The following is a 15,091-nucleotide window of genomic DNA, read 5'->3' as shown; positions in this document are numbered from 1 at the left end:
ACAGCTTCCGGGTCATGTGGCCAGCATGACTAAGCCGCTTCTGGTGGACCAGAGCAGCGCACGGAAATGCCGTTTACCTTCCCGCCGGAGTGGTACCTATTTATCTACTTGCACTTCGTGCTTTCAAACTGCTAGGTTGGCAGGAGCAGGGACCGAGCAATGAGAGCTCACCCCATCGCGGGGATTCGAACCGCCGACCTTCTGATCGGCAAGCCCTAGGCTCTGTGCTTTAACCCACAGCGCCACCCGTGTCCCTAAAAGTCAGATAGTTGTTTATAATAATAATAATAATAATAATTTATTATTTATACCCCACCACTCTGGGCAGCTTCCAACAAAATATTAAAATATAATTGTTTATTAAACATTAAAAGCTTATGGGAGGACATTCCACAGGGCAGGCACCAATATTGAGAAGGTTCCTCTGCCTGGTTCCCTGTCACTTTGCTTCTCGCAGTGAGGGAACCGTAAGAAGGCCCTCGGCGCTGGACCTCAGTGTCCAGGCAGAACGATGGGGGTGGTCTCCCTTAAGGCTTTGCATGATCTCCTTTGTAAAAAGGAGGGGTAGGAAGAAAGAAACAGATTGGATAAGTCAATTCTCTGTGTTGCCAAAGGAGAAAAATGAATTATTACTATCAGAATCATTTCCCCTCTCTTTTTCTGCTTCATACATGTTATTGTCTGGTGCCGTCTGGTGGCCAATTTGGATATTGCTTGCAGTTTCAGAAACAGCTGTGTGCCTTTTTTCTGTCCAGTGGTAGAAAGGACTTCCAAAGGATTGGTCTCCACTGAGTGGACTTGCTCAGAGCCAGGCAAAGTGGATGGTCTGTTCGTGCCATCCCAGTATATTCCCCACCCGCTTCTAGCAATGACAGAGAGTAGTGGGTGGAAGAGCTCAATGCTGAACCTATCTAAGCATACAGCAGGGTGAGGAATGGGGGAAGGTTTTGTTTACAGCAGATCCTTTTTTGCAGGATTCTTACGTATTGAATTGCTATGCTTTAAGGATTGCCACTGATAGCCACGGCACAGCAAACTGGCAAAGAGAAGTCTGGCAGATCAGGAAAGGCAAACGGCGGGGGGGACGGGACTGAACTTTTTGGGAGAGAAAAACTAAGTGATCCCAAAAGAATGAACCAAGGTGGCTGAGGAGGAAGATAGAAACAGAACAGTTAGCCAGAGCTCAGAGGAGAGGAAGAGGACATCTGCTTTGGGGTTAAATTGAAGGAAGAGTCAGAGGAGAAAGAGAATAACCAAATCTTCCAAGTCACGTGTAAGTGCCATGGGGAAATTAGGCAATACAACCCTTTAAGTGAATGTTTCCCACACCAATCTAAGAATGACATTTATAAGTCTCATGATATCCTTTCTCATAAAATATTACCAAACATATATAAAAATAGTGATCAGAATGTGCTCTAGTTTATTTGAAATGATGAGAAAGTGTTTTCTTATTTAACCTGGAAAAAGTACTATGGATAATACACACACAGTCCTTTTTACACAATTATTATTTGTGGGAGAGGATTTGCATATACTGATTGTGGTTTTGGTTTTTTTGCTGTCTGTTAGGTAAGGCTAAATCATAATTCAACATGTTCTTAAAAGATAGTCAATACTGGACGTATTCTGGCTGAATTCATGATTTAGATGTACACTGAACCAGCAAAGGTCTAATTGCTTGAGCATGCTCAGTGGGCATGGAATATTGACTGACAGTTGGTGGAAGGGGTGTGGAATGGGGCAGAAAACCAAGGGAGGAGGAATAGTATCCTTGAAGAGTGCTGTGATTAGCTAGAATCCTGAACAGAAAATTTGTTGCAGGTCCCACTTGTGTACCACAAGCAAATTAAGCAGTTTCCTTTCATTAGAATCCCTCCCTTTAAAACTGAGGAAGTGTCCCGTCGTAAGAAAGACAACAGACTAACCTTTGTATTTAAGTTCATTAAACTCCCGGATATTCTGCACGTTGATAGGATCAGCGACATCTTTTGATGACGGTCGTCTGACTGGAGCTTGCATACGAAGCCTAGCCATCTCAAATACATCCATGTTGTATTTATCTTTCCTCCTGCTAAAAATAACCAAAACCATGCTTAGAAAACGAACCTCAGAATGATGTAGGTTCATTTATAAACAAAATGGAAATAAAAATTAGAGAATTGTTGAGACATCTGATTCAGACTGGAGTTTAGAAGCCAACCAAGAAAGAAATGCAGAAGCCCAGTTGAGAAAGCATACTAGAGTCAGATAAAACCAAGGGAAGGGACAGGCAACGTAATCTATACTAGTACTTTGGACAGAGACAGTTTGCCTGCAAAGTTTCTGCCCATTATGCCAAAAGTATGCTAAATGTGTATCTAAGCTGGGTCAAACTTTGAGAGATGAAACAACAAAAACTTATATGACCTTTCTGGATACAATAGGTGAAGAAAGGAACTCAGAATAAACCATGTGCCAAAGGGCCATTAACTAAGGACGACTAGAGTCACGAGTAGCTTTAAGGTGAGAACAAATTCCTCAGTCTTAGGCTCTCTTGTGCCTTATCAACAGATTTGTGGATCTAAGACCTGATGCAAGGAAAATTCATTGCAATGAAGCATTGGCACTGTGGCTTTAGTGTGAATGAGAAAGTCTTATGAGTCCATCCCAGAGCCCACTGCTTCTAACATGAGCTCCATCCTAACTCTTGCACCAGGAAAGAGGCTATAGGGAGACTCCACTCATGGATTATTCTGCAATTTTCTCTTTGCACTTCAACAGCTGCAGAAGGTGCCAGGATCAGACCACCTGGGTATAACTTACAGAGGTGTGTAAAGCAACAAAGGTCAGCACAGCCAAAGCCCCTTTTCACTCCTTCCACTGGCAATTTTTAATTCCGGGGGAGCATCTTTAATATTTGCTCAATTATGTATTACCTGCCCAAGAGAAATTGCACACTTTACCAAACGCCAAAGTATAGCCTGAAAAACACTCACCCTTTCGCTGGCATGTCATCGTCATCACTGTGGACTTTCAACAACTCTTCCTGGAGTCGCCGCTCCTCACTGCGAAGCTGCTTCCTCATCTCTGACAGCTCACTTATTACATTCTTCTTTTCTTCTGTAATTCAGTATAGTAACAAAACAAAAATGATACAGAATACCCAAGGAAGCATTTTTCTTGGCCAAAAATCACAGCCAAAGAAATGACGTATTCATTCATGGCATACAGATTTCTTACCATAGGCACGTAGCTGGTTTCTTCTAGCTGGAACTGGAGGAGATGGGACTCTGGGAACATCCTAGTAAAACATTAACATATAAATTGTACTAAAAATGACTGCATCAATAAAATGAAAACAGTAACTTCGTATGGCTCATTTTCATTCAGTCTAAGAAACAAACATTCACAAGCTCAAGGAAGAGGTTCGGTTTTCTCATAACAGACATTGACATACCACATGGGAAACTGCTTTTGAGAACAAGAGGATCAAAAGCAGTCTCTGTGCACCATGAGCACCTAGGTGTGATGCAGGAGAGCAGTGACTGAATATGGAAAAAGCACTATGGGTTAAGCAAGGCTGCAACTTTTTTTTTGTTACAGTGCATATCAGGGGCTGGTATGGCACAGGGCATGGATCCATTTATCAGGCACCCCTCCATATACTGGCCAATTTATCACCTAGTCTATCTGCTGGAGCCAAGTTCTCAAGGCCAACCATGCCATGCTCTGCTCCTGTGGGTCCAGCCAGCAACCTGGGTATGAGGCAACTGGCAACTGCCCCTACCCCCTTATGAGAGTCCCATGTAAGCTATGTATCCTGTCCAATGCTTTCCCTCACGAAAGGCAAAAACCTTGCAGGAGTAGGCCAGCTATAACTACGAATAACATTTCTCTCCAGCCCTGTCAACCAGGGGCCAACAAATGTCCAGAGAAAGAGAACATACACCAAGGGAGGGAGGGAGGGTGGGGAAGATGGCAATGGCTGGAGATGCAGCCTGGGCTCTTATTTGTAGCTCAGGCAACAGATTGAGGGGGGAAGGTCTTCCCTCCAGGTTGCACCCTGAGTCCCACCCCCAGGAACCAATGCAGAGCCCCTATTGGCTTCTTGGAATGGGTACTGCCCAGGCCATGGTGTAGCCACATCAACCAACTGCATCTTTTCCCTGGCCTCTTGCACCCAAAGCAGCCCCGGTAGCTGGGGAGTAGACTATTCAAAGAGAAAGGAAAGCACAAAATGACAAAATTATCAGAAGGTTGCCAAGATATTAGATGTCAACTGATAATGGTGGTATTTTTCCTCCATCAAAACATCCCCTGGGGGAGGTCATGATGCAAAGTGCCAGAAATACATTCACGGATTATATTTGAATAAAAGGCAAACATACATGTGTATAATAAGACATACGGCTCTCCACTAAAAGAGCCCTTTCTTCTTTTACAACAGCTTTGTTCTGAGGAGATGGAATGAGAGGAGACGGTTGTCTAGAAATCTGAAAAAAATGGAGAGGGGTGAGAAGATTAAAATTTCCTGCTTAAACAGCAACTCAAAAGTATTTATATACCAAGGAAAGTCTTTCATCTGACATAATAAGCTTTGTCAGAATCTATTTCCAAAAGCAAAGCCCACTTGGCTAATCTTTTAGGAATCTATGGCTACAAAGAGAGGGGTACTGGGAAATTAAAGAACGAAATGCACAGGAAACGCAGGGAAAAGCAAGCTTGCCCATTTACCCTAAAATCAGATAGATAGATAGATAGATAGATAGAGTTAAAGATAAAGTCATTTGTTAAATGTATACTCCAATGTTTAAATTCTCTGTTGCTGCTAACGATAAGGACTCTAACTTCAGTTGATTAGGAACCTCAATTGACTCAGCTGCACAGATATTTTTGGGAAGGTTTATGAACATTCCAACTACGCAGAAGTTTTTTTTTATTAATATTGAATACACAAAGTCTATGGGATATGTACAGTGATGCACCATTGGAGGAAAGAGGTTCAGCAAAGAAGTAGGCGGCATAATCAAAGAGCTTGTCCCCTGTTGGACCATGTTTAAATCTTACAGTGGGGGTGGGGGGCGACTGCGAGGAACAGAAAGGAAATCGGATACTGACGGTATTGCAAAAGATATACACAGGTTTTTCTCTGCACATGTAATATCTGCTTAGCATATATAGATTTATCTTATCTTTCTCTTTATAGGATGAAGCTATTTCACATTATGTAATAAATAAAGGCCCTTTTAGAGTTCAGTTTTGTACCCTTGGAAGAAAAGGGGTCATAATTGCTATGGGAGGCCCCACCCACCGCACCTTCCATATGTTGGTCAGAGCATATCCAGGTCCTCACATATAAACTCCAACCACGCAGTCTGTAAACCCCATCTTCCCATTGTACTGAACACAGAGGACTCTAAGCATGTCCTACACATCCAGTCCCATCCATTCCCATGCAAAACTAACTGAATGCTTGTACAATATTTCTGAATGTTACCATTAAAGAGCTAATCTGAAAAGCTGAAATTCAGCAAATTAAAATATTAATCTTGATATGATATATCTTGGATAAAAATAATCTAGGTTATGACAGCCTAGAAATTTATCTCATTAAGCTTGGTGTGGATTAGATGGAAGGAGCTGGTGAAATGAAATTAAGGACTCCTTAACTGTCATTTTAAGAAACAGGCCTAGCCAGATATGGATGCTCAATACCTTAGTCAGGTGGACTATAGAACCCTCTGGAAAGCTGTGTCTGTTGAGGGTGCTCATGACCCTACCCCCCCTACTCCTCACAGTTCCACCACCAAATAACAGAAGCATTAGAAGAACTCAAAGTTCAAATTGTTGCTTTGAACTCATGAGCCTTTGGTGTCTAATTCTTTTGAATTCAAACTATAAAAGTATACTTCATTATATACATATGGAATATTTACGGTTCTTTCAACTGTTTTCAAAATTCGTGAAAATTTTAAAAGATAAAATGCTAGTAATATGAAAGAAGAGGTTCTCTGCATAAATGAAAATACTGTAACCGTGGTAGTTGAGGAGATGCCTCAATACAACACAAAACAAACAGTAATGGGTATCAATCATCAATGTACAGTCATAGCATGTGGAAGGCAGAAAATAGCAGTTGATGTTCAAGTTAATAACCAAACTAAAAAGATGTAGGACTTACATGAAGACTAGGTTTCTCCAAGTGTGAGTTGATAAAGGGGGGAAATATCAGTATCAGTACCAATCAGTATCAAAATATCTTTTCATCCCCACCATCCTATGTCGCTACATAAGTTTATCAGTCAAAGCCAAGTACCATGCCCTGTCATGCTACTTGAGGATAATATATACAAAAAAAGTATCAGGTGTTATAACAATTGTAATACAACAAAACCAAAATACCAAACCAACTTGCAAATATAAAGGGCAATTTTACTTAGTTCAGCAAATTAAAGTGCAACGTGCATATCAAAGCCTGGAGATACTTATAGACATATAGTCAACTAGTGGCACAACTCTGCCAATAATGTATATAGTAATTGTGTCATAGCACAGTTGAAACAAGCAAATCGTTCTACAGTTAGTTATCTACTGGAAGTGCGAAGTCCTGTAAGTGGGAACGGTTGCAAGAAAGGCTTCTTCACATGGCCATATGTAGAGGCAGGGGTCATATGCAAATAGTAGTCGCAGACGAGTACCTCCTCAATGTCCCACAGCAAAAGTAGTGCAATAGATCAGAAGACCTGTACTCTGGATGTTAAGCTGTGCCTGTGATGATCTTATATTCTTGGTGTATCGTGTTGAGTGTATAGTATTATGGACTGATTAAGCTGTTGTGATTCCCCAACTAGGAGGCACTTTTGCTCATACAGAAGTTCACTCTTCCTCTCCCCCTCAGTCTACAGCTCCTCCACCCCTCAGAAAGCCATTCTGGAGGTTCCACACACACACCTAGAACCCATTTTTATGAGAACTGTAGACCTGGGGAAGGAGGAGGAAAAAATTACCTTCCTCAAATCCAAGCCAACAAGGAAAGAATTTATGAAATATGATCACTTTTTCTTCTCCAACCATTACCTGTCTTTCATTTTCACTATTCTGCTGGAGCTGTTTATCCAGCCTTTCTTCCTCTTCCGCCCTTTTTCTCTCTCCCTCTTTTCTTCTTTCTTCAGCTAATCGATACAGTTCTTCATTTTTTAATCTTTGCTACGAAGATTAAAAAAAATGTGAAGTTGCAAAAAGCAACACAAAAACCAAAAAAACAAACCCTAGTATGTTTAGCAAACTTTGACTGCAATTTGAAAAATACAGACACTATAAAGTTATTTTTCACTTAAAAATCAGTAGCAATCACATGACTGCACTGGAGGTACATCTGCAAAAGCTGCCCTAACACTGCAGTGAATGTACAGGTGGTGTACACAGACAGAGAACATGCACAATTAAAAAGAGCCTAACACTCAGAATGTCCTTCTTAGAAATGTGCCCCACTGAAATCAGTAAGTCTTGCTTTAATCCCTTTGTGGGATAGAAGTGTAATTTGTGGGGTGAATAATAATGAACAAATAAACATAATCCTCTCAGTCACTAATTAACTAGTAAGTCCTGAAGGAAGAAGTGAGTATCTGGTGTACAATGAAGGACGATTACTTTCAGCAATTCCCTTCTTGACATCTTTTAGTATTATGATTATTACACTGAGTCTTTTTTTATGAGATTTCACAAGAATTTACTCTATTCCAGGGGCACCTGATTCTCTTTAAGGGAGGAAACCTATCACATCTATAGAAGTCAGATACCACACCTCTTCTTCTCTCCTTCGTTTCCTCTCTAGTTCCTCATCATATTCTCTCTGTATTTTAGCCCTCTGCTCAGCTAGCCTTTTTTCTTCCCTTTCTTCTTCAAGTCTTCGTTTTTCACGCTCTTCCTCTTCTCGTTTTCTTTTCTCCTCAATCTACGAAGGAAAAGACCAAATATTTATCGGCCAGAAAGAGCAGCTAAGAATATTCAAGCCTTTACAGAGATTATAAAATCTATTTTAAGATCTGCATCATGGCTGTAAGTGGAAGTCTACCCATCTCTACCCACGCACAGATAAAGTCTTTAATCCATTACAATATTTTGCTTTGAGTCTTATTTAATAACCAGAGATTGCCTTGATACCATCTACCAGACAGACTTATGCACCTCCTCCTTTCTATACAGGATGCCAACCCCACCTTCTCAAGCCACAGGGAGCCCCAGCTGAAAAAGTGTCTTGGCCCCAGTCGACAAAGCATCAAGGCAAGTTAAGAAGACATGCAAGGAGAGGGAAAGTAACATCCACTTATTTAAAACTTATCTGACTAATAAGGGCACAGTAAAATGACTATGTGCTAGGAGCCAAATCCTGTAAGAACTTATCTCAGGAGCTAAATTCTAGGGGTAGGAAGTCTGTAGAAACCTGGTGTTCAGCACTATCCTAGAAGAAAAGCTTGAGGGGACATAGTAAACTAGACTAAAATTTATAGTTTTGGAGAGGGAATAAAAAGGAAATTTCACTATATATATATACACACACACAGTTCCACACAACACAGATCTAGCTAGTTAGAGTCAGCTTAGTTTTAAAAGGTTTAGGCTTAGCCTTCTGTAAAAACATCCACTCCAAGCTGTTTTCCTTGGTTATAAAGGTTAGACTGTTCTAGTGAAAAAAAGACTCAGTTGAGTCTTGTTTTGCTTGTGTTGCTTCCTACTGCAACACTAAATTTTGCAGTATGAAGTTCTCCCATGCAAGGTTCCTGCCAGCCAAGCCCTTTTCTATATTATTCCGTTTCCACACATACCAGGGGCAAGAGGACTTCCTCTCTACCCCTCTTGGCATTCAGTTTGGTGGGCACAAAGCATGCTCATGCTCAGCCCCTGCTCCACTCCTGCCTCCACACTCAAATTTCCTTCTAAAAATTGGGTTTGTTTTGCAGATTTGGGGTTTTCCCCAAGCCTGACAATACTGGCTTTGTATGTGCAAATGATGCTCATTTAGCTATATAAAAGAATCAGCACTTGGATAATGGATTCATTATAAACATACAGAATACTATATGAATGAATATATATATATATATATATATATATATATATATATATATATAGCCATGGGCAGCCCTGCTTTTCAAAATCTTTAAAATTTATTTTCATTAATACAGGTTTGCTAAATTAGAAAAATATTTTATTTCACTTAATATTGATATTGATATACACACTCACCTGGAAACGAAGAAAGTTCTTGTACGATTCTTGCCGCCTAAGCTGCTCTGGTGTTGGTGTTTCACCAAAAATGTTACCACGAGCAAATGGGGATGTTTGTGTATATGTGAAACCTATTTTTAAAAAAGAAATAGTTTGCATTGTTAAACCTGTTATCTCGCAGAAGATTTCAAACTTATGTTTGATATCTTGCTTTAAAGAATACTATAACGCTGGCGGCATTAACCCAATGAAACTTGCCTTCGCAACATGTGAAACTCCCAACAAAACCAGTCAGCAAGTGCTGTAGCGTGAGAACAGCAAAACCTAAAACGCCTGAATTATCTGAGCTTAAAAATGAAAGAAAAAGGAAACAGCATCTGGTCCACCGGGAGCAAATTAAAATCATGTACAATGGTACCTCTGGTTACAAACTTAATTCGTTCCAGAGGTCCATTCTTAATGCGAAACCATTCTAAACCTGAGGCGCGCTTTCTCTAATACGTTTGCCTCTGGTGCGCAATTTCCGTTCTCATCCTGGGGCAAAGTTTGCAACCCGGAACAACTACTTCTGGGTTAGCGGAGTTTGTAACCTGAAGCGTTTGTAACCCGAGGTACCACTGTACAGCAGTTTCCAGATCCTTGAAAGAAATTCTTTCCCCTATTCTCCTTGCCTACGCATGTGGACATGCAGGCTGTGGAACAGGCCACTGGGGGAATGGGAGGTCAATGAATACTTAAAACACTCTCTGTCAAAGCATAAATAACTTGCACCAGGCTATGTGCATGAAGCAAAGGGCATGGAGACATGTGACATATGTGCAGATCTTCCATTCCCCTTCTGAGCCTTCTGCTCAGTCTGTGCACACATCTCTGTACAGGTGTAGGCAATGAGATGGCAGAAACTGGCTCCTTTGAGCTTGTGGGAAATCTCTGAATTTGTGCACTATGTCCATGGTGTTTTAAGCTATAAAAAAGGTTTGCCTTATATTTCAGTTTATTAATATTTAAAAAAATAACTATTTGCAAGGGGAAATTGCATCTGATAGCCCCACATGCAAGAGTAATCTCAGTATTTGATTTCTGAATTCCCCCTTAATTCTACTTTAAAAATACATTTGTAAATTTAGAAAGTAATTCTATTACAAAACTGAAAATCCTGGCATCTGCCTCCAAGCACTTCCATGTGGTTGACGAAACAAGAAAATATAATAATTAGGCTGTGGGTTATGTTTCCTCTCTCTACCCCAAAAAATGCATTTAAACATACTATATACCTTGCCATGTTCCATGCTTGTGAACACTGATGTATAATCCCATGTTTTAAAATAGTTTTCATTGTGACCAACTAGTAAGTAAAAATATAAAATACCCATGGGCGATCAAACTGCATGCATTGCATTGGAGATATCTGCACACCAGACTACTTAGCACTAGTTTTCTGGATCACGGCTACAATGTACCATATATTATGGTTGGGTTGCAGGTACTCAATATATAGGTGGACATAATCAAGCTCTAACTATCTTATTCCCAAATAGTATTTTCTTGAGCATTTTTTACCTCTTTAAAAGAGCTCCTTTTTAATGTCACTAACTAAAAACCAAGTCAAGAATGAAACCTTTTTTTTTTTTTTTTTTTTTTTGAAGACTGCTGCTTCTTTTCTTCCTGGCAGAATATTGGAACTTGAACACTAGTATTCAGATGCAAAAGGAGAAGGAAAGAAGGAGACAACACTAATAGGAAATAATTTACGCATGAGCCAGTGATTATAATGCACACTGAGGAGCTTCCTGTTCTCTTTCCTCATTTGATGGCGGACACCGTGTAAATGCGCAAGGAACCCCTTGGGCATGCACAGAGTGCTTTCACAATGGGGAACAGGAATACAAAAATATTTATCAGTGCAACCATACAAAGAGTTTCTAGTACTGCTAACTAAACCACGTTCAAGGGGATTCAAGGAAACATACAGGATTGTCTTCAGTGGAAAGTACAGCATAGGAAGAATGTACAGTCATTCATCAGGGACACAACACACATTCGCAACTGAAAATATGGTATTATTTAAACCTGCTATTTTATTTGAAGATTCATCTGTATTCTCAAGTCTTGGGGAGGCCAAACTTAGGTCAACAGATACTATAGCCCTTTTATCTTCATATACTCGTGCCTCTGGATTATGATATGCATCTTCATTTTGCTTGTGCATCATATTCAAGTCAGCTGAAGAAAAGGGGGAAACAGCCATGTATAATATTTTATTCCAATGTGAGGCATGTTTATGACACAGTTCCAAGCCAAGAAATGTTTTTCCAGAGCTACAGTTAAGAGGAAATACAAAGGCCACAATCCAAGATAAGAGCTGCATGTGCTGTGTAGTGTGTGCTTTATGTAAAAGCTCACTAAAAATCCAAAACAATCTGTCATGATCCATTTATTATTATTATTATTATTATTATTATTATTATTATTATTATTATTATTATTGAAGATGTTAGCACTACGTTTAAGCCATAAGTGGAAGGTCTCAGAACTCTAATGTATTGATGCATTGAGATTTTCTGCTGTTTGCCTAACAGAGTTGTCTCCAGATTTATCATCTCTTCACTTGCAAATTATTTATGCTACAGCTGGCAAATAACAACTACCATTCTGATTAAAATGTATTTAATAAACACAATAAAAATTCCAAACTACTAGCAGGAGAGCCACAGTATTTTAAAGAAGATTAAAAAAAATCTAGCCATAATTAGATGTTTATCCTTTATCAATATAAAACAAGAAGCAGACCCAATTATGAGACTGGTAAACATGTTTAAGAATGACTCTAAAAAGCTTTGTGTGGGAGGAAGACTCCGTATTCATAAGCCTGTCTTCAGTGTATTACAGTATTTTCTCCTCCATTATACATCTTCCTTTTATTCCTAATGCCACATCTTGCTACATTTTGCCAAAAATATCATCCTTGTAAGAGCAGCTCCCACTAAAAGAAGCAAAACTACTGCTTGACTGTCTAAATAAACAGAGCTGATTTCTTCCATGCTGTAAATTCGCTGTAGTACATCCATTTTACTCTCCTGCCAAGTGTCATTTGTTTCTCAACAAATACAAATATAGACATAAAGATAGATAAAGTAAAAAGAAAATCCCCTGATTTCAAACATACTTATGAGGTTTCCTTTTTTATCTCTGAGAGGAGCACCACCACCTCCTTTGCCCCAAGGATTGTACGTTCTCATTTCAGCTTCTAATTTGGCCTCATACCGTTCCTTTTCTTCCTTCTCTTGCCTGCGACGTTCTTCTCTTTCCCTTATCTACAAAAAAGTATCAGCATTTGGCGTTACATGTCTCATTAACACGATAAAAATTAATATTGAATTCAATGTAAGTCTAAGCACTTACAAACAAATTTCCAAACAAATTTAAGCTTCTCACCTGTTGTTGTAATTCTTGCTGATAAGCTAAAGTAGCCTCTTTTGAAGTCTTTGGTTTTTCTTCAGGAAACATACCCAGACCTTTTGGCCTGTCATTTGCAATTCTTGCTCCAATTTTACTTCTGCATTCAGAGTAAAAAGAGTAAAAATGCAATGTGTTTTTAAAGAAAACCTGTTACTAACTGAAATCTGTCTTTCTCAGGTGCTACTTTATTCGTTTTCACTACACTGTTAATTTATGATCTAAAAAGCGGTTTCAGTTTTGCAGTTACATTCAGAAAGCTGGCAAATTTTCCACAATTCCATTTCAAAATCAAATAGCAAAACAGGTAAGAGGAGCAACTCCAGAATAGGCCCTACAAAATATCTTCCAAGACAATAACGCACATTAACATGGCAAAGAACTTATAAGCCACTTACTCTCAGCAGCTAGCAGTGCCTCTAACCAGACACTGGAGGGGCCTATTGGGAGTGTCCAGGGACAACTAGTATCAAACTGTATGGGAAACCGCCCTGTTAAAAAAACTAACCAGCAAACTGAAACTATCATGGGGCAAACCAAAGAGAATGCTTGTACCCTTGTTTGCCCCCCCCCCCTTATCGCATATACAAGCCAAGAAGACAATGACCGATCTTTCCTGACAACATAAAATTCAATATGGCTAACAACACCCACTTCCCACAAACAAAACACACTGCTACCAATCAACTGCCACCAACCCTACCTTGGGCCCTTTGACCTCTTGCTCTGCCAACAAAAATAAGACACCTATTCCAAGTGACACTGACAAAAAAGCTCCACTCATATATGTAAAAATGAAAGTTTAATGTCTCCTTCACCTTCCCCCTCTCCTAAATGTCTCTTTCTCTACTTTCTTCCCTTCCTACCCCTCAACCCCACATTGTCTACAACAAAAAATGTCTCAAACTGATTTTACTTGATTTGTATGAAGGATGCTACAATTTAAAAACAGAGATACTGAATGTACTTTTGTTACTTATGGAAAATCTTTCAATAAAAACATCTTTTTTAAAACTCACATTCCCAAATAAAGAGCCAAACAATGCTAAACTAATCTTATCGATACTTACGCAGTCATAGGAGGAGGTCTGTGAACAGTATCTACAGGTGGAGGTGCAGAAGAAGGCTGCATCCCTGTTACACCTGGGCCATCTAAAACAATCAAGACACCCAAAACTTAAATCTAGTGTTTTACAGTTATTAAATCTAGTGTTTTACAGTCTGGACAGTTATTTTAATATGTTATTTTATTATCTGAAGAACATAAAATGCTGGCATGTCAAGAAACTGTGCAGCCAGTAATGTAAAGATGCATTTATTTATAGAAATATTTCTATAGCATCATATCATAAAAGATAAAGATAGTGTAAACAGCTAAAACATAAACATGATTATTATTTTAAAAACTGAATTTAATGGATTAATATGACTGGCTATCATCCTTACTAATAGGAAACTGAGCTAGTGAGTGCCATCTGAGGCAATAACCTCCAGAGAGTATATACTATAGTTCTACACCACTTGGTTAATCAACTTACAATATGCAAGGCTGGGGTCCAAAGGGTTCCTGGCACCATAGTAGTAGTATGCATCGTCATATGGAGTTCTGTAGTTATCAATCAGAATTGGTGGTGGTGGAGGGGGAGGTGGTAACGGTGCAATCCTAAATCCAAACAAAAATGACAGCGTATTTTAAAGGTGGCTTATTGAAGCATGCCTTACCATGAGAGAAGAAAAAGTGTGAACAAAAATATCTGGCCATTTTTTCCATGCAGGAATTCTGTCACTTGATCATAGAATCTTAAGCTGGAAGTCTCCCAAGGTGTATGCAGTCCGAACCCCTGCAATGCAGGAATCAGTTAACGCTTCTCACTGATACTAACATGCCAACTTTGTTCTAATCACTGCCCACTTTTGATGGTTGGTAAAGTGCACTGCTTCAGAATACCTAGGCTTATCACAAGGCAAAACGTACTTATGTCTGATTTATGTGCTTCTAGGACCCAATAACCACACCACAGTGTCTTTGTATATGATACTTGTATAGCACTATGCATTTATAGCAGTTGTTTCAGAAGATTTAAAATATCTTTCACTCAGTGTTTCCAGTTGTAGCCAAATATTTAGCTGCTTGAAAAATGACACACACACACCCATAGCATGCCTACTGCAATATGAAGTAGTGCATGGAAAATGACTATGTGAGCTTCTACTGGATGATACCTCTGATAAAAAACCCCTCTCTATTCCATGCCTGTGGAATGGTAGTGACATAAAATACCATGTATTTTTAATGCACCTTTTGCTCTTTTCAGAAACTTGATGCTTGATTGAGGTGGTGATTTGCATTTCCATCAGAACACTGGGCTGCTGCCCAGCACTTTGTCTACTTAATGTTTTTCCCTTTTTGCAGCTGCCACCAAAA

General features: G+C 39.5%; 1 protein-coding gene across 17 annotated transcripts in view; it reads right to left on the bottom strand.

The window, feature by feature from the left end:
• Window positions 1-15,091, bottom strand: part of CSPP1 (centrosome and spindle pole associated protein 1) — a 78,202-nt gene that overhangs the window by 12,473 nt on the left and 50,638 nt on the right. For 11 of the 17 annotated variants that reach the window (XR_014010623.1, XM_081204382.1, XM_081204383.1 and 8 more), the window contains 12 exons: window positions 14,205-14,329; window positions 13,737-13,818; window positions 12,646-12,766; window positions 12,377-12,524; window positions 11,281-11,433; window positions 9,229-9,341; window positions 7,787-7,936; window positions 7,039-7,188; window positions 4,371-4,475; window positions 3,223-3,283; window positions 2,979-3,102; window positions 1,929-2,074 (listed from right to left, as the gene is read on the bottom strand). Coding sequence is in view for 16 of the 17 variants with exons in the window: in XM_081204382.1 (XP_081060508.1) it covers window positions 1,929-2,074; window positions 2,979-3,102; window positions 3,223-3,283; window positions 4,371-4,475; window positions 7,039-7,188; window positions 7,787-7,936; window positions 9,229-9,341; window positions 11,281-11,433; window positions 12,377-12,524; window positions 12,646-12,766; window positions 13,737-13,818; window positions 14,205-14,329 (1,478 nt within the window). In the remaining variant the exon portion in view is untranslated. The remainder of the gene's footprint in view (window positions 1-1,928; window positions 2,075-2,978; window positions 3,103-3,222; window positions 3,284-4,370; window positions 4,476-7,038; window positions 7,189-7,786; window positions 7,937-9,228; window positions 9,342-11,280; window positions 11,434-12,376; window positions 12,525-12,645; window positions 12,767-13,736; window positions 13,819-14,204; window positions 14,330-15,091) is intronic. The other 6 variants (XM_081204386.1, XM_081204381.1, XM_081204375.1 and 3 more) reach the window with 5 other exon arrangements.

The sequence above is a fragment of the Podarcis bocagei genome (assembly GCF_964188305.1).
Source record: "Podarcis bocagei genome assembly, chromosome: 8".
Lineage (NCBI taxonomy): Eukaryota > Metazoa > Chordata > Lepidosauria > Squamata > Lacertidae > Podarcis > Podarcis bocagei.
This window is presented reverse-complemented; position numbering and strand designations above follow the sequence as displayed.